At 43.1% G+C, this 24,900-nt stretch overlaps 1 protein-coding gene across 7 annotated transcripts in view; it reads right to left on the bottom strand.

Annotated features, from left to right (window-relative positions):
• pisd (phosphatidylserine decarboxylase) overlaps window positions 1-24,900 on the bottom strand; it is a 112,474-nt gene that overhangs the window by 23,788 nt on the left and 63,786 nt on the right. For 3 of the 7 annotated variants that reach the window (XM_060843800.1, XM_060843795.1, XM_060843799.1), the window contains exon 2: window positions 1,063-1,279. The exons of 3 other annotated variants lie outside the window; for them this stretch is intronic. In XM_060843800.1, the coding sequence (XP_060699783.1) occupies window positions 1,063-1,121 (59 nt within the window). In that variant the 5' untranslated portion in view covers window positions 1,122-1,279. Of the gene's footprint in view, window positions 1-886; window positions 1,280-24,900 lie in introns of those variants that run through there. One more of the 7 variants, XM_060843796.1, reaches the window with a different exon arrangement.

The following is a 24,900-nucleotide window of genomic DNA, read 5'->3' as shown; positions in this document are numbered from 1 at the left end:
AAATCTGAGCATTAAAAACACCTTCTGCTGATCATCCATTACCAATATTCCTGCTGCCAACCCTGTCACGTCATCCTAAACCGTCAAAAGGAAACAGCACTCACCAGTAACGGACCATCTCCGTTTGGCACACTACTCACTTGCTTTGCCCAGTACTTCCCAAAACTCAGGCCATTTCCATCCCTCCCCTCTCTACTGCAGAGAATACCCGGCCAATCATCAGCCAGCAGCATCACTGCATAGGAACACCAATCCCACGTTCTCCTGCATCCCTTTCAGCATCAAGCTGATTGCTTGTAAAGCTATGACTCACAGCTCTGCCTTTGTTGTTCTGCTCAACTCCTACTGTAACCCTCTCCCATCCCCCTCGCTCTTAGGATCTCTCATGCTGGCACAGCATTCTTCCCATCTGTGTTCTTCCTCTCCCTGTCTCAGATAGTACTGCATCTAACTTCTTCCTTACAGACCACACTGCCATTCTTTCTACTCCTCAATTCCTGGATTCCCTCATCTGCATCCCCCTGGTAACCCCCAATGCCATCAAACTCTTCCAACACTTTACCCTCTTCCTCCTGCTCCCTGCACCAAGCTAATTCCAGTAGGTATCCTCTTACACAGGCAAACTCTCGCAGATACCCTCTCCCCCTCTCTCCACACCCCGCCGCAAAGGAAGGAATCCTCTTGCATCTCCCATCCTCCAGTAGTTATCTTCTCGCCTCCAGCTAATCCCAGCACTCACCCTTTCCTACCTCCCTATCCAGAACCTATTGAAGTTGCAAGCTGTTACACAGCAGCAAGTAACGGCGATTACTGGGTCAGGTTGGGGCTTTAGGCTCGCAGGTCCTATTACACAGAGAGAGATATAAAGAGCTATCCTCCACTGTACCTGAAGCGTGCTCGCCTGCTAGAGCCAGCAGCACCATTAGACACCACCGAGCCGTCGGCTTCTCGGAGCTCTGCCTGGCTTGCATCGGTGCAACGGGATCTCCGGACATGAATTTTAACTCTGTGCAGGTTGTAACATGTAGTGGCAGTATTATGCAAAGATTTACGACATCTCACCATTTCCCTCCCTTCAGCGCCGCCGGCTGCTGCTGTTGCTGCTGGTTTGATTGACACATGACCCGGGGATTAGAGCCTGGATTTCCCGGGAGGGCGGGGGTGGGAAGAGGGACCGGCGGTGACGTCACCCGCGCGCTCACCGGCACCGGAAGCGCGGCCCGCCTCCACTTCCGCCTGTCACCAGCACACGGCCCGGATGTCGAGGCGGATGCGACACCTATCAACAGAGAGAGCGGCCAGTCACTAACACTCATCACCAAGGCAGCCTCAGCAGCACATTCGGCCCATCAGGACCATGCTAGCCCCTCACTTACACCTGAACATCTGTCTTTGCCTTTCCCTGACTGCAAGCTGGAGACACCAGGACCAGGGACCACAGGTTAAAACTAAAGGGCAAGTCTGGAACTAGGAGGCACAGTTTAAAAGTAAGGGGCCTCCCTTTCAAGGTGGAGGTGAGGAGATACCTTTCTGAGGGGTGTACGCTGGTGGAATTCTCTTTACTGGATAGATAAGATTTTTCATCATACTCTCAACTCCAACAAAGTCCAGTTAAGGCCACACTCTGAAACACATTATTTGGATCAAATGCATGAATACAGTCAAGGAGATAAATGGCGTGCTTGTACTCCTCAGTGCGATATTCCCACATGTTCTGTTCACTTCAACTGTCCCATGTGGAGTAAATTACGTACACTTGCCAGAGTGATGATGCCACAGAAAAGGGCCATTCGGTTCATCAAGTCCACGACAGCTTTCCGTAGGGCAATCCAGTCAGCCTCATTATTGCTGTTTTATTCCCTTACCCCTGAAAGTTTATTTCTCTCAAATAACTATCTAATGTCATTTCCAAATCATTCATTATCTCTGTTTCCACCACCCTTGTAGGCAAAGACTTCCAAGTTATGATCACTTGCCGCATTAAGTTCTTCCTCAATTCCCCTTTCATTTCTTGCCCAAAATATTACATCACTTAGTCCTTGTTCTATCAGATAATAAGAAAGGCTTTTCTTTCGTCTTCCTAATCTAAAACTTGGTCTTTTTAAAATCTCCTTTGCTCCACGAAGAACAATCCAGTTTATCCAACCTAAACATCCATCAAAAAATCCACAACCCTGGAACCATCTCTTTTGGGCCCTCTGCAAGGCACTCATGCTTAAAATTCACAATATTTCAGTTGAATTAGATAAACAAATTTCTCAAATTCCCCATTAGATTTATCGTATTTATATCAACTCCACAAATGGAAACATTTTCTTCAATACTACCTCCATCCCTTTATACTTTGTAGTCAGAGTCCTTTAGCACAAAAACAGGAAAAGATTTTTTGGTCAAACTCGGCCACGCTGACCAACTTTCTCAAAACTATACTAGTCCCACTTGCCTGCATTTGGCCCATATCCCTCTATTCCCTCCTCAGGCGACTGACTGTGTGGAGTTTGATCATTCTCCGTGTCTGCATGGGTTTCCTCCGGGTGCTCCGGTTTCCTCCCACAGTCCAAGGATGTGCAGGTCAGGTGAATTGGCCATGCTAAATTACCCGTAGTGTTAGGTGAAAGGGTAAATGTAGGGGTATGGGTGGGTTGCGCTTCGGCAGGTCGATGTGGACTTGTTGGGCCGAAGGGCCTGTTTCCACACTATAAGTAGTCTAATCTAATCTAAACCTTTACTATTCATGTATCTGTCCAAATATCTTAAATATAACTGAACCTGCATCTACCACTTCCTCTGGCAGTTCATTCCATATACCAGCTGCAAATGTGTTGCTGGTCAAAGCACAGCAGGTTAGGCAGCATCTCAGGAATAGAGAATTCGACGTTTCGAGCATAAGCCCTTCATCAGGAATAAGAGAGAGAGAGCCAAGCCGGCTGAGATAAAAGGTAGGGAGGAGGGACTAGGGGGAGGGGCGATGGAGGTGGGATAGGTGGAAGGAGGTCAAGGTGAGGGTGATAGGCCGGAGTGGGGTGGGGGCGGAGAGGTCAGGAAGAGGATTTTTTCACCATCCCTCCAGATCTCCCCCTCTCTGAGGATGAAAGATCAGTCCTCAGCAGGGGCCTCACCTTCGTTCCCCTACGCCCTCGGATTAATGAGTTCAACACGCGGCGAGATATTGAACAATTCTTCCGCCGCCTTCGCCTCCGTGCCTACTTTCACAACCAAGATTCCCGCCCACCCTCTGACGACCCCTTCTCCCGCCTCCAACACACCCCATCCACCTGGACACCCCGTGCAGGCCTCCTACCCGCCCTCGACCTCTTTATAGCCAACTGCCGCCGTGACATCAACCGACTCAACCTGTCCACCCCTCTCACCCACTCCAACCTCTCACCCTCAGAACGTGCAGCCCTCCACTCCCTCCGCTCCAATCCCAACCTCACCATCAAACCCGCAGACAAGGGAGGCGCGGTGGTAGTTTGGCGCACCGACCTTTATACCGCTGAAGCCAAACGCCAGCTCGCAGACGCCTCCTCTTATCGCCCCCTTGACCACGACCCCACCTCCCACCACCAAACCATCATCTCACAGACCATCCAGGACCTCATCACCTCAGGGGATCTCCCATCCACCGCCTCCAACCTCATAGTCCCACAACCCCGCACCGCCCGTTTCTACCTCCTGCCCAAAATCCACAAACCTGCCTGCCCCGGCCGACCCATTGTCTCAGCCTGCTCCTGCCCCACCGAACTCATCTCCCAATACCTCGACACGGTCCTGTCCCCTTTAGTCCAAGAACTCCCCACCTACGTTCGGGACACCACCCACGCCCTCCACCTCCTCCAGGATTTTCGCTTCCCCGGTCCCCAACGCCTTATTTTCACTATGGACATCCAGTCCCTGTACACCTCCATCCCCCATCACGAAGGACTCAAAGCCCTCCGCTTCTTCCTTTCCCGCCGCACTAACCAGTACCCTTCCACTGACACCCTCCTTCGACTGACTGAACTGGTCCTCACCCTGAATAACTTCTCTTTTCAATCCTCCCACTTCCTCCAAACTAAAGGAGTTGCCATGGGCACCCGCATGGGCCCCAGCTATGCCTGCCTCTTTGTAGGATATGTGGAACAGTCCATCTTCCGCAACTACACTGGCACCACCCCCCACCTTTTCCTCCGCTACATCGATGACTGTATCGGCGCTGCCTCGTGCTCCCACGAGGAGGTTGAACAGTTCATCAACTTTACTAACACCTTCCATCCCGACCTGAAATTCACCTGGACTGTCTCAGACTCCTCCCTCCCCTTCCTAGACCTTTCCATTTCTATCTCGGGCGACCGACTCAACACAGACATCTATTATAAACCGACTGACTCCCACAGCTACCTGGACTACACCTCCTCCCACCCTGCCCCCTGTAAAAACGCCATCCCATATTCCCAATTCCTTCGTCTCCGCCGCATCTGCTCCCAGGAGGACCAATTCCAACACCGCACAACCCAGATGGCCTCCTTCTTCAAGGACCGCAGATTCCCCCCAGACGTGATCGACGATGCCCTCCACCGCATCTCCTCCACTTCCCGCTCCTCCGCCCTTGAGCCCCGCTCCTCCAACCGCCACCAAGACAGAACCCCACTGGTTCTCACCTACCACCCCACCAACCTGCGCATACAACGTATTATCCGCCGCCATTTCCGCCACCTCCAAACGGACCCCACCACCAAGGATATATTTCCCTCCCCTCCCCTATCAGCGTTCCGCAAGGACCACTCCCTTCGTGACTCCCTTGTCAGATCCACACCCCCCACCAACCCAACCTCCACCCCCGGCACCTTCCCCTGCAACCGCAGGAAATGTAAAACTTGCGCCCACACCTCCACACTCACTTCCCTCCAAGGCCCCAAGGGATCCTTCCATATCCGCCACAAGTTCACCTGTACCTCCACACACATCATCTATTGCATCCGCTGCACCCGATGTGGCCTCCTCTATATTGGTGAGACAGGCCGCTTACTTGCGGAACGCTTCAGAGAACACCTCTGGGCCGCCCGAACCAACCAACCCAATCACCCCGTGGCTCAACACTTTAACTCCCCCTCCCACTCCACCGAGGACATGCAGGTCCTTGGACTCCTCCACTGGCAGAACACAACTACACGACGGCTGGAGGAGGAGCGCCTCATCTTCCGCCTGGGAACCCTCCAACCACAAGGTATGAATTCAGATTTCTCCAGCTTCCTCATTTCCCCTCCCCCCACCTTGTCTCAGTCGGTTCCCTCAACTCAGCACCGCCCTCCTAACCTGCAATCCTCTTCCTGACCTCTCCGCCCCCACCCCACTCCGGCCTATCACCCTCACCTTGACCTCCTTCCACCTATCCCACCTCCATCGCCCCTCCCCCTAGTCCCTCCTCCCTACCTTTTATCTCAGCCGGCTTGGCTCTCTCTCTCTTATTCCTGATGAAGGGCTTATGCTCGAAACGTCGAATTCTCTATTCCTGAGATGCTGCCTAACCTGCTGTGCTTTGACCAGCAACACATTTGCAGCTGTGATCTCCAGCATCTGCAGACCTCATTTTTTACTCATTCCATATACCAACCATCCTTTGTGGAAAAAGTTGCTCCTCAGGTTCCTATTAAATTTTTCTCCTCTCACCTTAAAAGTATGCCCCTAGTTTTGAACTCTCTACACTATGGAAAAAAATCTTTGCCATTCATCTTACCTGTGCCCCTCATCATTTTATAAATCTCTCAAATAATCTGAGTGTTCAAATCAGATCTTCCCTTATCCTTTCTTTTTCTAGAATCTTCAAATTTTCCTGATAGTTACACTGTCTCAGTTCTGATATCATCCACGTAAATTAATTTTTTAAACTTTCTCAATGCTTCTACCATCTAATGTGTTTCAAACAATAGGACAGTAACTCCCAGAGTATCTGTTTCTCACTGCTGGATTTTATAAGAAAGAGTGTTGAATAATTAATTCAGCTCTATAAATGTTAAGAATGACCTCCAGCTCATTTCAGTAGATTCTGAACATGAAAAAGTGTTCATTAACATGTCAGAAAGTGCAAGTAACATATGCTGTTCAAATAAACAATTCCTGACCAATACCTTGGGTTCAAGAGGGCTGATATCAAAACCCTATTAGTCCTAAGGTCGAAAGATTCCTGACCACCTGTCTTCAAAATGATGTGTGTCCAATAATTGAACTAGAGTTTATCTGCATGAACTATTTTAAACAAATGACTTGCTGACCCTAATTTCTGATCTGGTGTTTGTTTAGAACCTGTTTTCTTTAAGGAATGGACCTGTTTTTATTCTGAACTGAGATGATATTGCAAGCTTAACAAAAAAAGGGGGTCTTTGATAGTGGATCTTAGTTCATAGGCATAGGAGCGCCCTACAGAATCCATCTCAGCAGGTGACATAATGTAGTCCTCCCTCACTGATTCTTTCATATTGGATTCTGCAATTATTTGGACAATAGTAACTTATATTTTCTCCTGACTAAGATCATATGAGTAGACACTACTGCCTTTGTACTGACTGCTCAGCTTCACTCACATGCTCCCATTAACCTCAAATTCCACAACCACCACAAAGTCAAAATTCTTCAGCTTTCAGAAGAGTACTTGTCAAACCTCATAGAAAATGATCATTAGCAGTGGAATAGCATTAGCAGTGAGGTAGTGGAGGTCACTCTTATCTGCTCATTTAAAAGGCCGAGGAAGATCAATTAGTTATGGACTACAAATCGCCAGAACCACCCACATCCCCTTAAAAAGATAAAGAAAAAAACTCAGTTTTGGCATAATTCCTGTAAAACTATTTTTGTATCTCCTTTAGGATTCATAGTGTATGATGTAATTTATCCAATTTTTAATATAACTAACAATCTGTGTTTTTCAATTCTATTCCTTTATAAGTTAACACCAATGCCTTTTTAAAATAATTGTATTAAGGAATGATTGCAAACTTTGCTGACAACACAAAGGCAGGTAAGAGAATACTGTGAAAAGGACTCAAGGAGATTATAAAATAATACAGATAAGTTGAGTGAATGGGCAAAGATGTGGCATTGAACCAGGTTCAATGTGGGAAAGTGTGAAATTGCCCATTTTGGCAGGAATAATAAAGAGAGAAGTACCTTATCTAAATTAGATTAGATTAGATTACTTACAGTGTGGAAACAGGCCCTTCGGCCCAACAAGTCCACACTGACCCGCCGAAGCGCAACCCACCCATTCCCCTACATTTACCCCTTCTACCTAACACTACGGGCAATTTAGCACGGCCAATTCACCTAAGCTGCACATCTTTGGACTGTGGGAGGAAACCCACGCAGACACGGGGAGAATGTGCAAACTCCACACAGTCAGTCGCCTGAGTCGGGAAATGAACCCAGGTCTCTGGCGCTGTGAGGCAGCAGTGCTAACCACTGTGCCACCCGTACGGTGCAAGATTATCTGGCTTGAGGTGCAGAGGGATCTGGGTGTCTTTGTGCATGAATCGCAAAAGGTTAGTATGATCATGTGAATAACTGAGCCTAAAAATAGTAAGATTATGCTTCAGGCACTGGGAGACAACATCTGGAGTACTATACAACATATCAATCCCCTTTTATTTGAAAAGGGAAAGATGCATTGGAGGCAGTTCAAAGAGGTTTCATAGAATCCTTACAGTGTGGAAACATGCCAATTGGCCCAACAAGTCCTCACTGACCCTCCGAACATGAACCCAACCATTTCCCTACCCTATTACTCTATACTTTCTCCTAACTAATGCACCTAACCTACACATCCCTGAACACTATGAGCAATTTAGCATGGCCAATTCACTTAATCTGCACATCTTTGGATTGTGGGAAGAAACCCACGCAGACACGTTGAGAATGTGCAAACTCCACACAGACAGTTGTCCAAGGCCAGAATCAAACATGGATCCCTGGTACTGTGAGGCTGCACTGAGCAACCATGTGTACAATGGGCAGGCTCCCTTAGGTTAGATGGTTACACTTATATTCATTGGAGCTAAAAGCAAGTGGCAAGATAAAATCTTGAAGGAGTCTTGACCAGGCTATATGGAGGAGATATTTCCTCACGTGGGAGAATCTAGAACTTGGAGTTACTTTAAAAATCATGGGTTGTCTATTTAAAGCAGAGATGAGGCAGTAATTTCTCACTCAGAGGGTGGAGAGTCCTTGGAACTCTCTTCCTGGACAGTGGTGGAAGCACTGTTGAATATTTCTAAGGCAGAGGTAGATAGATTCATGTGAAGCAGGGAATAAAAAGTTAACAGTGGTAATCAGAAATATGGATTTGAGTTTACAATCAGATCAGCCATCTTATTGAAGGGCCCATTGATTTGTATGTAATGTCTTTATTAACCTGCATCTATACTTCCAGTGACCTTTGCACTGATTAGCAATGCATTCGGTTTCCTCTACCCCATTTAAATAATTATTTTTTCCGAGTACAATGTCTCCATATTCTTCCCATCAATATGTAAAATCATTGTTAGTCTAAAACTAAATTGATCCTCTCCTGCCAGCAACTCCCAATCCTAAACTTTACAGTCTATCTTCTCCACTTATTTGCTCACCATGCTGTAACAGTCATCTGTTAAAACACATCACTTAGTACTTTGAAACTATTACAATACTATTAAGCTGAAATTTAAAAAAATACTTTAAGCAGCTAACCTTTCAAGTCTGTAATCTTTCATCAAAACCTTTGAACTGATATTACCTGACGAGTATTTCCAGTATTTTCTTCTTTGTTTAAATTTCACTTACGGCACAGGATAGGTTCAGAGTAATGCTGTCTACAATGCCACATCATTCATGGGATGATAAAATAGACAGACTGGGTATAGAGTAAACACACCCAGGGCAAGTGCATCACGTGGTTGTTAAGATAACAGCATTGTAACTTTTCTTTAAGTAATCAATAAAATTTTAGTAGCAAATCATTAACACTGAACTTAACTTTTCACGAAAAAACCTGCTGCGCTGATATACAATTTACTACCAGGTGGAACTTACTCAACTCCAAACAGCTATCACAGAAAGGAAACTTTCACGAGTTTGAGCATCAGGCCAGTGGTCTCGCCCGACTCTCTGCCAGTCCATTTCAGATTACAACCAAAAGAAAAATAAAGTAATAAAGCCCTGGGTACCCACACCGTATAGAATCCTACCTCTGAACACAGGCTGCAATGTGAACAGTCCTCAGAACACATAAGCTTTATGCTGATTCTAATACGTGATGCACTTGCCCTGGGTGTGTTTTAGTGTTTACCCAATCTATCTACTTTATCATCTTGAGAATGATGTGGCATTGCAGACAGAGCATTACTCTGGACCTATCCTGCAGTGCAAGTGAAATTGAAACAGAGGAGAAAATACTGGAAATACTTAGGTCAGGCAAAATCAGTTGAAATGTTTTAATGAAAGATCACAAACCTGAAAGGTTAACTCTGCTACTCTACCTGCTTACTGCAGTTTTTTTGTTTATTTTCAGCTTAATAGGATCTTGCTTCTATACTGTATATGCTCTGGGATTGTTTGATAGATGAATTTGGAGGAGACAGTTGTGTCTAACCCATGTTGTACCTGTTCTTTCAATATCTGACATGACCAGGAAGAGGGGCTGTGAGCAGTCAGATGCACAGCTATAACATGCAGAAAATCTTAGGAGACTGGAGGCTGTGTTCAGGAAACAATCACAAGGGTGGGGGCTACCTAGCAAATCTGTCAGTTTTCAAAGTTTATTATCATTTTGGAAATCTCGTGCAAGAAGTGAAAGCTGCTGCTGACAGCTGAATATTATGTTGTTTTAAATGAAAGGAGATTGTAACAAGCTAATTCTATATTAAGGTTGCACTGGCACCTTCTAGGAAGTGGCTGGTGTTCAGTGTGGTTGAAAACCTAGCAGAGCCGGAAACATTCAAACTGAAGTATCTGCTGCCTTAAACAAAGCTGTCTAAAATTCTGGAAAGGATGAATATTTACATCATGATTTCCTCCATGGCTTTGCTATTACAGGAAGCAGGTACAGTATCTGAGCTGCAGATAAGTGTACTTTTGGGTTGTATCTTATTTTGTGTTTCAGGAAGAGGGACATTTGGGGGTTCTGCAAATGGCCTCAGTGTTCCCCATATGCTTTCCAAGCAACAGATGTTTTATGGAATGTAATTATCAATTTTCACCCAGTAAACTCAAACAAATAGCAATGAGATCGTGATCACATAATCAACCTTCAGTAATGCTGATTAAGGATACATTTTGGCTGGGATAGCAAGAACACAACAACTTTTCTTCTAAAGAATGGTATAGGATTTAATACACCTACTTCAGAGGGTTTAAAAGCTCACCTCAGAAAAGCACGGAAGCTTGCAAACCCAAATTTTGTGCTCAGTTTCCTGAAAAGGCAATGGAAGCTCTAATGTTCTGACTCCAGAGTTCATTGGGTTATTGACTGAGCCAAAACTGAGAACACGAATGAGGACGCAGCTTCAGGAGACACAGGGAGCTGGGGCAAGTTGATCCCTCAGGAGAGGTAGGGATATAGAGAATGGATCAGTCTGTCTGGGGAGGGGGAGAGATTAGCAGCTTCTGGGGAAAAGGGGCAGTCAGTCCTATCAGGAAGGAAGGTTTTGAAGTACAAGAAACATTGCAGTTACAGTGAAAGAACAGCTAGTTTAATGTAGAGATGGAAGTGTTAGCGGAATTTCCAGACAGCGTAGCAGAAAGTAGTGCTATCATTGATTGGTGCTGAGATAAGAATCCCTTCAGTCTCATTTAGCAAAAGCTTCAGAAGTTACACCAAAGTAGTCAAGTGACAAACATTAGAGATCCTCAGCTCATTTGTGCAGTAAACATTTTGTTTATACAAAGACCTGACCACATCATTGGCGAATCAGCACAGGCTTGGTGGGTGGAAAGGTCTGTTCCTGTGGTGTATTGTATCACAATGGCCAAAATAAGGAATTCACCAGGACACGATTGAAGCAACAGTCTAAACTTTCTTATACCCTCACCCATCTGTTGCCCATCTTTACTGCTCTTCTCTCATTTGATTCACGTGTTTATTACAAAAAGATCTTAAGCCATCAACTTTTGTTTCATGCTACAAACTTTGTACCTTCACCATAATCTCTGTGCTCCTCAGCCATTCTCCTCAGAAATCACCAGACTGTCTGCAAATGTTCAAGGAGAAAGTGAGGTCTGCAGATGCTGGAGATCAGAGCTGAAAATGTGTTGCTGGAAAAGCGCAGGTCAGGCAATATCCAAGGAACAGGAGATTCGACGTTTCGGGCATAAGCCCTTTGTCTGCAAATGTTGTGCCCTGTTTAACCTCAAGCTAAGTTTTATCTCATCTTTATCCTGAAAGCCACTTAAATTCACCCCTTAAAATGGTCAATGCACCTGCTTCACCCTACAGTTATCACATCCAGACCCATATTAAAAAAAGTAATCACCAGGCTAAATGAGTGTTAGCCTTTATCTTAAGGTGGTGTTGGATTATAAATGAGGGGAACAGATTCTTCAGTTACGTACAGCTTCACTCACACCCAGCTTAGTTTAGGGTGCTCAGGAAGAATATAATGAACTTGGAACATCAGAATATTACTAGGCTGAAAAAAATTAAACTTAAGGACACTTAATTTGTATTGCCATTCTAGTCTTCCAAAGGTCAAGAGAATCTAATTTCAGTCCTAAGTGGCTCAGTGGTTAGCACTGCTGTCTCACAATATCAAGGATCCAGGTTAAAGGATAGATACGAAAAATCTGTTTATCTTTGGTGGGAAAACCCAGAACTTTCAAATTAATTATAGAATCTTAGAATCCCTACAGTGTGGGAAAAGGCCATTAGGCCCAACAACTCCACACTGACCTTCTGAAAAGTATTCCACTTGGACCCATTCGTCTACCCTATTACTCTACATTTCCCATGGCTAATGCACCTAACCTACACATGCCAGAACACACCCAGAGGAAACCCACACAGTCACTTAAGGCTGGAATCAAACCTGGGCCCCTGGTGTGAGGCAGCAGTGCTAACCACAATCACTTAGGACTGAAATCAGAAATCAATCTTTCACACAAGGGGTTGTGAAAATTTGGAACGCTTTCCAAATGCTGTGGATGTCAATTTACTTGAAATTCACAAAACTAATCAATACATTTTTATCATATTAGATGTCAAGGGCAACAGATCAAAAAGTGGATAGTGTGTGTTGAATTAACGTTCAGCCATGATTTAACTAAAAGGCAGAACTGGACTAAATAGCAACTCCTGGTCTTGTATTTCAGGTATTATGCTGCTGCTCTCTTAGCTATCCCTCAACTTGCAAACCTCCAGAAACATTAGCTTATGTCAAACCCTGCTGGTGTACTTAATCTGACACCAAGCTCTATTCAGAGACCACTCCTGTTCTTGCTGACTGAGCTCCAAGTCCTCCAGGTCTCAATTTTCATTGTTTTTAAATCTATCCACAGTCTAGCATCCTGCACACCAAGATCTTCCCCTTCCCACCTCAGATCCCAGCCTTTTGTACCTTACCCGACCCTTCATTCTACTATTTAGTGCTCAACTGCCAAAGTTCCAATTGTCTGAAGTTCTCTTCCTCAAATGCATGTTTCTCCATTTTGTTTAAAGACTCTATCATTTATCTCTCACCCAAACTTTTATTCATCCTTCCTAACCTTTCTTTTAGCATTCTCTTTTTAAAATATCAAACTTTCCAGCCACTTCAATATTAAATGCACGATATAAAACACAAAAGTTAGTTATTTTTGGTCTGCTTGGACTTCCAGTTTTCCAACACATCCAACTCTCCTGGCTCCTCAAACTTTACTACATTTGCTCTGTATCTGCATAGTTCTCGCTCCTGGCTCCTCACATCTTTACAAATCCAACTTAAAGATCATTTTCCTGGTTTTTAAGGTGGCTCCCTGGAACACAAGCCTGTTTCACCAATTTCCTTGCTCTGATTGGTTTAGAAGGATATGGGCAAAATGCTGGCAAACGGGACTAATGAATTTAGTCTGGTTGGCATGGATGAGTTGGAAAGAAGGGTCTGTTTCCATGCTCTATGTCTCTACTCCTGATCTCTCAACCCTTTGCTTTGCCTTTTGTCCATTCCAGCTTCAGAAATCCAGTGAAATCTCATTGCTTCCCCCTCAGAGGTCTAATTAAGATGTACTTTTTCAACTATTTTCTCAGTTCATCTCATTGATCCATCCACACCACTTTTTTGGGGTTCCGTTTCATTTTTTTCACATGGAAGGGTCTCAGAACTTTACACAGATGCTGTTTTTATTCTGCCCTTGATAAAAAGTAACAGCACACACTATGTTTAGCAACCTTTTTCATTGAAATTCTCCACGGATCTTGATTCTCAGTTTCAAAATATTCAAACACTTCTTAAAACAAATTAATGGAACTTTTCATGCCATTCTTTATTATCAAAGCTGCCATTATTATCCTTAAATATGCAGTTGTTTCCTGCCTTCTAATTTTTAAAAAAACTCTATTTGCTTTTAACACGTAGTTAGAAAATTGCAATTGCATAAAATAAGTGAGCCTGAAGCAGTTTAAAATAACTTCACAAACATCAATAAACTGGTCATAAAAATAGCTGTACAATGAAAGATACCATTAAAAATGCAACTTTTGCTTTTCTGTCACAAAACGTAATGCCTATTGGGAATTATGAAACAAGGATAAGTGACACAGGGTTTGGCAAAACATCTTAGAATTAGACATAAAATAGCAGGAGAAAGTGAGGACTGCAGATGCTGGAGATCAGAGCTTAAAAATGTGTTGCTGGAAAAGCGCAGCAGGTCAGGCAGCATCAAAGGAACAGGAGAATCAACATTTCGGGCATAAGCCCTTCTTCAGGGCTAATGCCCAAAACGTTGATTCTCCTGTTCCTTTGATGCTGTCTGACCTGCTGCGCTTTTCCAGCAACACATTTTTAAGATAAAATAGCAGGATCATGGCAAAAGGAGAAAGCAGTTTCCTGTTTGATCCTGCTGCCAGCAGTAATCTGAAACCGGAATTCAAAGCATTGACATTTTAACCTTTAGCATACTTGGTTCCAACATGTCCAGCACTGCCACTCTCTCTCAGCAGGCAGCAAGACTTAAAGCATATCAGATTCCAGAACACTGTTCAGTTCCTGGAGCTGGTGTTCAGACTCCAGCTGTGCAAAACACAGAGGAGCAATCTAACTGAGACACAAGTAAGCAGCTGACCCACCGTGTGTAACTTGCATTCATGCAGCAGCACTGTTGAGCTAGATGATGTTGCAAGTAGTAAATGTCATTTATGGCTGGAGTCAAGAGTGTATAAAACCAGGCATTGCCCAAGTACCTGAAATCCAGTCGTCGTTAGCATGGCCTGGATTCATTCTAAAAGCCTGGAGGAAGTGAAATAACATTTCCTCCCAATTTTGTGACAAAAGTTGCAGTTTATGCATTCCTGAAATTATTTCCCAGCTCTTGACACATTTGGAGCACATTTTCAGAGCATGCTCCATATGTTTGATCTGGCCAAATCAATCATCAGTTCATTCAGGTCTCGAGGATTCTTTCTAGGAACAGTAGTCACTACAAGAGTGGGTCTCCTTCATTTCATCAGAATGTCTAGACCCCTTGTCTATTTGGGAACTGCAAATACTTTAATTTTCTGCCGGTACAGAATTAGAAGCTTTAGTGAGGACGTGGCAATACCAAGCTATCAATGGGAAAATCACTCTAGGTCTTCACAAGGAAGTGCGATTGTACAGTGAGGAGAGATCAAGCAGGAATGTGATACCCTTCCGAAATTTAGTAGCCTTTAATGCACTTTACCTAGATTCAACAGTGACCTTGTTGGGAATGAAATGCAAAAGCACAGGCTATGTGAACATTCTGCAATGAATTAGTTAATTTCACTTTGCGTGCTGATGGGGATACAATATTTGCTGTCATTGTCCCTGGGTAGAGATTCAGGGAGATGGGGATAAAGAAGCACAGGGATTGCAGGGATTTCTTTGGGCAGAGCCAGGTTCAGATGTGATGATTTCTGTAGTTGAAAGAACTCTTAACGTTTACTTTCCATGCTAACGAAGGAAATAGCCACTTCAAGAATGGACTTAAGAGAGAACCACATCCTGAATTCACCAACCTAGCCAGATAAAGAAGCTAATAGTCAAGGTGAAAACGATATCATGGGCTACAAAACCACAACTTTCCTAATTTCTATGAAATAATCCTCAAACCTAAGAGCTAGCAAGCTAAAATAGATTGAATCTTTTAAAAACTGAACAAGTTCCATTTTGAACATGAAATGTTGATGTGGAGCTCACTGGGTTACAGAAGATTTGCAAAATACACACACCGTAAAACTGTCATCACAGTCAAAAAATAAAATTCCCTGGTGTATACGTAATTAAGCTGCAACTGTCAGCAACTCTGAACTCAAAGCTGATGCCAACTGACACTTGCTGAGTTAATAGATTTCAATGCTAGGACAATGGTAACTTACTACATGGGCCTGAATGAGCTCATGCCTTCTCTATGCACAGGACTCATATGATACAGGGCTTTCTCTGTGACTTTACATCTAATAAGATCGATAATGAAGGTGACACCCATTTTGAAGATCGATTTTTTTTGTCAGTTCTGAAGAGGAGACATAGATTGCACTCAAAATGTTAACTCTTTCGCTCTGCTGCCAGACCTGTTGAGTTTCTCCAACACTTTCTCTTATTTGGGATTTGGAGATGCCGGTGTTGAACTGGGGTGGACAAAGTTAAAAATTACACACCATCAGGTTATAGTCCAACAGGTTTATTTGGAAGCACTAGCTTTTGGAGCGCTGCTCCATCATCAGGTGGTTGTGGAGTATAAGATCGTAAGACACAATTTATAGCAAAAGTTTACAGCATGATGCAAGTCAAATGATACTTAAACAATCCAGGTCTTTTTCAATGTATCATTTGAGTTACATCACACTGTAACCTTTGCTATAAATTCTGTCTCACAATCTTATACTCCACAACCACCTGATGAAGGAGCAGCACTCCAAAAACGAGTGCTTCCCAATAAACCAGTTGGACTATAACCTAGCATTGCGTGATTTTTATCTTTTTATTTGATGGAATTTTGCTTGTCAAGGGTATTAAAGAGTTACTGAACCAAGGCGGCAAGATGAGGGCAAGATACGGATCAAGCTTAATCTAAGTGAATTCCAAAATAGGCTTGAGGGCTTGAAAGCTGACTCCTAGTCCCATATTCCCGAATGAGTAAATACCGTGTCAATAGTACAGACAGCGTGCACAAAATAGAAACAAGGCTGCTTTTGTGTTTAAGTCAATTAAAGCTCTGAGTTGATGAGGCTGCAAATGTATTGTATGCGTGTTGAGTGGGAGAGTCTGAGTTGGCCTCAATACAAATGCAGTCTTGTCACAATCTGAGCTAAATTTGATTTGATTTTTGTTGTCACATGTACCGAGACACAGTGAAAAATATTGTTTTGTGTGCTCTATAGACAGATGGTACCATGCAAAGTGCATCACGGTAACCGAACAGAGTGCAGAATGCAATGTTACAGCCGCTGATAAGGTGCAGAGACAGAACAACATTAACATTTGAGAGGTCTGTTCAAAAGTTGAATAATAATGGGAAAGAAGCTGTTCTTGAATCTGTTCATACATGTATTCAAACTTTTACATCTACTGCCCGGAAGAGAATATAACTGGTAGGATCTTTGAGGAGCAGCAAGTACAGACAGCAGGAGACAGGGAATGAGCTATCACATGCCAATTTTGATAAAGTCCAAAAGACTGGAAGTTGGGAGGTCATGCTGTGACTGTACAGCACATTGGAATACTGCATGCAATTCTGGTCTCCCGGCTTTAGCAAAGATGTTGTGAAACTTTAAAGAAAGATTTAGAAGGATATTGCCAAGGTTGGAGGATTTGAGCTTTAGGAAAAGGCTGAACAGGCTGGGGCTGTTTTCCCTGAAGCATCAGAGGCTGAGGGGTGACCTTATTAAGGTTTATATAATCATGAGGGGCATGGATAGGGTGAATAGTCTTTTCCTCAGAGTAGGGGAATCCAAAAACAGACGGCATAGATTAAAGTGAGAGGGGAAAGATTTAAAAAGGACCCAAGGGGCACCTTTTTGACCTAGAGATTGGTATGTGCATGGAATGAATTGCAGAGGAAGTGGTAGAGGCTGGTACAATTACAACATTCATATATACATTCATGGGTATATAAATAGGAAGCGTTTAGAGGGATATCGACCAAATGCTGGTAAATGACACTAGATTAATTTAGGATTTCTGAATGGTATGGACAACTTGTACAAAAAGAAAACTCCATTATATTCAACTGCACTAGCACAGGTTTAACAACAAACATCAGAAAGAAACATTCTTTAATAGGGCCAAACAAATTAAAAGCAGGGTTATCAGCAGGTACTGACACCTGATTAATGGTGGTAAATAAAATTTTGAGTTAAGCCAACGCTTCTTAAATTTACTTCTTATATCCCATTGTTTCTGTTATTCAATCACAAGGTTCTGGCTTCAGGTCCCATTCCAAGTCTTGAGGACAAAATTCAAGGCTGATACTTCAGTACAGTATTTTAGGAGTGCCTCACTGTCAGCGGTGCCATCTTTCAGATGAAACATTGAACAATGGGCTCATGTGCATGCTTAGGCTAATGGAAAAGATCTCGTCGCCCTGGCCAACAATTAGACCTCAATCAACTTCACAAAAAGAGATTTCTGGTTATTATCAGACTGCTGTTTGTAGGAGCTGAAAATGTGCAGAACGGCTGTTACATATTCCAACATTATAACGGTGGCTACACTTCAAAAGTACCTCAGTAATTGTAAAACATGTTGGTCGCAACTAACACCATAGAAATGCTCTTACTTTTTCTCCACTGCCAATGACTCATCAGTACTTTATTATCACATTACACAGCTCACTGAACTCTTCCTACACAGCCCAAGGTTGGAAGGACACCATGGCTACAATATTGGGTATTGGAGTAGAAAAGCGGGGCACTGGGAAAGCACAGCATCCGAAGAGCAGGAGTATCGACAGCAATGCCTGAGGAAGGGCTTACGTCTGAAACATCGATTCTCCTGCTCCTCGGATGCTGCCTGACCTGCTGTGCTTTTCCACTGCCACGCTTTTCGACTCTGATCTCCAGCATCTGCAGTCCTCACTTTCTCCTAGTTGTAATATTGGGTACGTTTACATAGCTCTGGTGGGCACAATACAACAGCTTTCCACTCCACATGGCTTCCTGATTGCACACAAAAACAGGGGAGGGCTCCAACAATGACATAGGTTTCATGTACTTTCTTTTAAAATGCAGTGGTGGTTCGAGTCTTGGCTGCAATGCCTCAGTGTGGTAGAGGCAGATTCAAAGAGAGGTAGTCACAAGGGAACTAGATTATTACCTGAAAAAGAAGAAAATACAAGGCTACAGGAAGATGTGGCATGATTTGAAATGCCTGTGAAGAACCAGGGCAGACACAAGATGCCAAATGGCCTCCTTCTGTACTGCAACCATTCTGAAATGGTCATGGAGATTTGGTGCAAAGATCAAAAAGGTTTAATAAAATCAAACATTGTTGAATATTCCAGGAGTTATCTGGCAGAAGTTATGCAATAGAAAATACATGGGTTTTCAAACATGGAAGGTGTCTTGTGTGCTACAGCCTTTTCTTGTTGAACATGCCACTGGTTCAAGGTGAGCAAATTCAATGCAGCAGTTCAGATTGATTCAGCTGATCTTTTCAGACAAACGGACAAGATTGAGGTGACCATCAGAACATCCAGATGAGATTAAAAGTGTAAAATCATTCCTCAGTGTCTATTAGAATACTAAGCTTTTTCTAAACTGCAATTGATTTACAGAAACTTCACACCTCAACAAAAGTGTTAACTCTTGCGATTAAACAGTTATTTCACAACACGCACTGATATTTTAAAAAAAAACAAATTTAACTTAGTTGCTAGTGCACTTGCCCAAAATAAAGGTTGTGGAATCAAGCCACAAGTAAGGATTTGACTTTAAAATCTAGAGTAATACTTTACTGCTGTACAGAGTTGAGAAATGCTGACTTTTGATAGGTGATGAATTTAACCTCCATCTGCTTGTTCAGGTGGGTATAGAAGATAATGTGGCAAAAGCGGAGGAACAGCAAGCAACTCTCATGACCAACATTCCTCCCTCAAACAAAGTCAGGCTATCTCCTTAAAAACAGAAAACCTGAACATAAGGAGGAGTTCTTGCAGAAACTGTGGAAAGAGAAAGCAGTGTTAACATGTTCAAATGGTGACTTTTCATCAGAATCACACATCAACTCTTCCTCCCTAGAAGCTGCCAGACCTGCTGAGCATTTTCAGTATTCTGTTTTTATTTCAGATTTCCAGCATCAACAACACACTTCGATTTCAGATAATCTGGTTCTTGATCTCATTGCTGTTTCTGAAATCACTTTGGTAAGAAGAACGCAGAGGTAAGAGTAATCTGGATACTTTAGGAAGAATGTGATGGCATTAATGGGGTCCAGAAGGCAAAAAAAGACAAAAAAAACCCTCATTCCTGCAACCAAAGTTACACAGACAGATTGGAAACCTTAGATCTGTTCTCAACTGAAATTTCTCTACTCCTGGGGGATTTGATAGAGCTATTCAAAGTGGGAGAAGAGGGTATACACTGTGTGGATAGGGAGAAACCATTCCCATGATAGGGAAAAAGTCTTCCATGTGGAAGAATTGGGAAGCAGAAGGCAGAGTTAAGGCCACTGTCTGAAGAAGCAATGGTGAAATGGGCCAAAATATTTTTAAGCAACAAGTGGTTATTATCTGGAAAGTATGGCCACAGAATGAGGTGGAAGCAGGCTCAATTGAAGTGTTCAAGAAACTGATTATTTAAAATTCAAGAATCTGTAGGACCACAGCAGCAAGATGGGCGAGTGGCACGAGGCAAATTGCTCCTTGGAAAAAGGGGCAGAGTGATCTCTTTGGGACTACAAGCATTCTATAAAATGTAGACTGGACCTCCATGACATTTTGTTGGTGCATGTTCAAGCATCACATTGCAAGACTCCTCTCTCAAATTTTTTGTCTTTCTCTGTATAGCGAATTGTTGTTACCAATTAAAATGCATTCCACTGGCTTTTCTCTTTCTATCTTTGAGGAAAGCCTCTCTAACTATTAACAACACCTTACGAGGAGTGAAGTACGGACCCATACACTACTGTTCCACAATACAGCGCATTGGGCCTGCTATGCAGGACTGCAGATGCTGGAGATCAGAGCTGAAAATGTGTTGCTGGAAAACTGCAGCAGGTCAGGCAGCATCCAAGGAACAGGAGAATCAATGTTTTGGACATGAGCCCTTCTTGTCCCACAAACATTGTACTGACCAATGTTGGTGTTTATGCAAAACAGAACTGTAACACTGACTTTATCAGGGTCACCCATATGCCATTAAAGAGTAAAGGAACAAAACAGGTTTCTACATGGACCCTTTATGACTTCTGATTGAGCAATTAGCCTTTTAATAAGCAACAGCAGTATTCTGTTTAGCAATTTGGGGCGGCACGGTTAGCACTGCTGCCTCACAGCACCAGGGTCCCAGCTTCGATTCCAGCCTTGGGCGACTATCTGTGTGGAGTTTGCACATTCTCCCTGTGCCTGTGTGGATTTCCTCTGGGTGCTTCAGTTTCCTCCCACAATCCAAAGATGTGCAGGTCAGGTAAGTTGGCCATGCTAAATTGCCCATAGTGTTAGGTGCATTAAATGAGGGAAATTCTTCAGAGGGTCGGCGTGGACTGGTTGGGCCAAAGGGCCTGTTTCCACACTGTAGGGAATCTAATCTAATCTTGCCCTTAACCACTTGTTCCATTTGCATGTTAACTGCAGCTTCTTTCATGGACATGCAAAAACTAGCTAATTTTTCGTGTTTGACCAACTTCCTCATCTGTTACAATCACAAATACAATGTCGGATGGTGGTGGAAACACATTCAATCATAAGTTTTAAAAAGATACTGGATTAATACTTAAGGAAGAAATAATGGATGGCTCTGGGAAGAATGCAGGAGTGGTGGAAACACATTTAATCATAACTTTTAAAGAGGGACTGAAAGGATAGCAAAGATGTTACGGGTCTGAACTGCTTTAATTCTGTAACCAACGTTAAGGAATGCCTCATCCACCCCACTAACTTCCCCCTCCCGACTGGAAAGTTTCCTGAATTCTTCATCCTTTTTGCTCCAACATTATTAAAATTTTCTCAGGTTTCAAGTTTCAGTTCTGCAGGATACAGACAGGATCCATAGCTGAAACATTAATCCATCTTTTATCATTTCAAATGCTCACTGGTGTGGCATGCAAATCCCGCATTTCCTGCCTTTATGTGCAGTTAGAACCTGACTAGTTAAACATCCCAAAGGGGATAAGAAAAGTCTTAAGATTCTTATGGTACAGTGGCAGTTTGGTACAGTGGCAGACTCTAAGCGGAAGGTTTGGCTTAAGAGTCCCACCTGCTCCTGAGTGTCATAACAAGTCTGAACAAATTAATTAAAAACATCTATAAGAAACGTCAAGCAGAATGATAAAAAAAACCCATTTAAAAAGTTTACCACAGTACATTTCTGATCATAAAAATGCTAACTGGAGCAGGGAAACTTTAATTGGACTCCTACAGTGAAACATTATTTCCTATACTATCTAGTAACGATACTTGACATTTTAAAATTACATATGTCTACTGAAACCTTACAATCAAAATGGCTTTTATGTCAAAGACATAAGATTAAGGACACTGCTCACATTTAACTGCTGACTGGGTGTTTCTCAGCAGACGCAAATAAAATTAATTAAACATTACTAAAAATATTTTCCTCATTTACCGAACCGTCATTCATCAGTTCAACCACATTAATAAAAAAAAACTATAACATCCAAGTAATTCAGTAAAACAGTTTCCTTTGAAGATTGTTAAATTGAATTTCTAGATGATTTAGTCTAAATTTAGTCTTTTCAAAATATTTATACTTTAACTCTCACCCTTGCCCTCCCTACTGAGTCTCTCTCACTTTTATTAATTCTCAATCTTCATTGAGTTGATTGGTTTACATTTTCTATTCATTCATTGGTTGTGGGTATTGTTGGCTACGCATTATTGTCCATTCCTAATCAGCCTTGATAAGGCCACATTGAGCCACCTTCTTACCCAAGTACAGTCCATGATTATACCCTCCGTACTGCCAGGGAGAGGCAGCTGCAGAACTTTGACCCCCACCATCATGAAGAAACCACATGCATTTCCACATCAGGATGGTGTGAGACTTGGAGGGGAATTTAAGAACAGAGGTCTTCTCATTCTCCCTGCTGTTCTAGATGTTAAAGGTTTTGGGATTGGGAATGCTACTGGGAGGGGGTCAGTTGCAGCAGTCCATCTTGCAAACAGTTCTCATTGAAGCTGCAGTCCAGTAGTGATAGAGGGAGTGAAAGTTTAAGGATTGACGGGGTGACAAGCAAGTGGGCCCTCAGACTTTGGAAGGGTCATGCTATTCAAAATTAATGCAAAGTGGTAACATTGGTCATGGTTTGGCACTTGTGATGCAGATATGGTGTGTCGCTTATCAGACCAAACTTGAATGCTCTTTACGGTTCTAGTCTAAGTTTCATTGCCACTGTACTCATTTAGGCAAGGGGAGAGTAAGGCAAAAAAAGTCTTTGGGAGTTTCAGAATATTGGACTTGCTCTTATAGCACATAAATACTCTCCCACTTAAATTTACGGTCAGGAGGTTAAATGGCAAGTGAAGTCAGCAAAGCTACTGGTACTGAATGTTGATAGGGTGGTAGTTAAACTCTTTTGAGGTGATAATACCGGTACACACAGGCAGGAGGCATGAAGAACATATTCTTCCTATCGGAAAGATGTTGTGAAACTTGAAAGGGTTCAGAAAGGATTTACAAGGATGTTGCCAGGGTTGGAGGATTTGAGCTACAGGGAGAGGCTGAACAGGCTGGGGCTGTTTTCCCTGGAGTGTTGGAGGCTGAGGGGTGACCTTATAGAGGTTTATAAAATCATGGGGGCATGGATAGGGTAAATAGGCAAAGTCTTTTCCCTGGGGTCGGTGAGTCCAGAACTAGAGGGCATAGGTTTAGGGTGAGAGGGGGAAAAGATATAAAAGAGACCTAAGGGGCAACTTTTTCATACACAGGGTGGTACGTGTATGGAATGTGCTGCCAGAGGAAGTGGGAGGCTGGTACAATTGCATCATTTAAGAAGCATTTGGATGGGTATATGAATAGGAAGGGTTTGGAGGGATATGGGCCGGGTGCTGGCAGGTGGGACTAGATTGGGTTGGGATATCTGGTCATCATGGACAGGTTGGACCGAAGGGTCTGTTTCCATGCTGTACATCTCTACGACTTAAGTTTAACTTCACCTGTCACTTTTAACATGTGCTTGCTATACCAATGTTCTGTGATGGCAGTGTGAACCATCTTCAAAATGCACTATAGTAACTCACCAGTACTCCTTTAATAGCATCTTTCAAACTTCAACTACCTAGAAAGACAAAAGCAGCAGATAGATGGGAACACCATTTGCAAGTTCCCCTCCAAGTCAAGCCACGCTAACTTGGAACTATTCCTTCAATGACTTGGTCAAAATCCTGATTCCCTCCCGAACACTGTTGTGGGTGTAACTATACCGAATGGATTGCTGTGGAGAAGACAGCTTCCCACCATTTTCTCGGGGGCAATTTGGAATAAATAATAAATGTTGGCCGAGGGAGCGATGTCCACATTCCTTGAAGTAATAAAAATCAGTAGCACGTGGAACTAATCAAACTGTCTGAAATCTGGCATTTGTAATGGCGGGACACTCGGAAGGAGGAAAAAGGAGATGGATATAATTCCATTTGCCCTCTGATTGAAGGCTGCCGCAAATGCTTCAGTCTTTTCTTTTGCACTGACATGATGGACTCCTCCATTATTAAGATTGGAGTTACTCACAGAGTCATTACTTTTGATTGGCTGTTTAATGACTTACCACCATTTGTGACTGGATGTGGCAAAACTGCATAAATTTGAACGGAATCATTAGGCCTATCAATAGCAAACTGCCTATGATTAGAATGCTTATAGTTACTTCAACTAGCATACTAAGTGCCACTACTGGTATGGTTTTCCAACATTATTGAACAGAAGTTGCTGGAAAAGCTCAGCAAGTCTGGCAGCAACTGTGAAGAGACATCTTAGTTAACGTTTCAGATCTGGTGACCCTTTCTCAGAGGACCCGAAAGATTAACTTGGATTTCTCTTCACAGTTGCTGCCAGAGCTGCTGAGCTTTTCCAGCACCTTCTGGTTTTGGTACAGTATAATCCACATCTGGTAAGGCTTTCTCGAAGGGACACTGGAGAATTAGATGGGTTTTTACAGCAATTCTGAAGTGCTGCATTTACATTTAAAGGTGCAAGCTCTGTATCCAGATCTCAACTAACTAACTAAATGTAAATTCTCCAACTGCCTTGGGGAGGATTAGACCTCTCGCACCAAGTTCACTCATCCAGGCTCCTGGACCTATGTTAGCATTCTGGTATTAATAGCTCTTACCAATACTATTTCACTTCTTGAAATCCTACTGCATGCAGCACAGAGGTTTTGACAATGCAACACCTCAAACTAATGTCACATTTAATAAAATAATCTGCTGTTCATTTCAACAAGATTAGTTTATTAGTTCAGGCAGATCAGTCACAGCTGACTGTTGAGCACAGAGTGCTGTGTGATATCTCATCAAAACCTCTTATGTTTTCTATTTTGAAGTGCTCAATTACTGCAGGGGGAAAAAAAA

This window comes from Hemiscyllium ocellatum, chromosome 24 (assembly GCF_020745735.1).
Source record: "Hemiscyllium ocellatum isolate sHemOce1 chromosome 24, sHemOce1.pat.X.cur, whole genome shotgun sequence".
In the NCBI taxonomy this organism is placed as follows: Eukaryota; Metazoa; Chordata; class Chondrichthyes; order Orectolobiformes; family Hemiscylliidae; genus Hemiscyllium; species Hemiscyllium ocellatum.
This window is presented reverse-complemented; position numbering and strand designations above follow the sequence as displayed.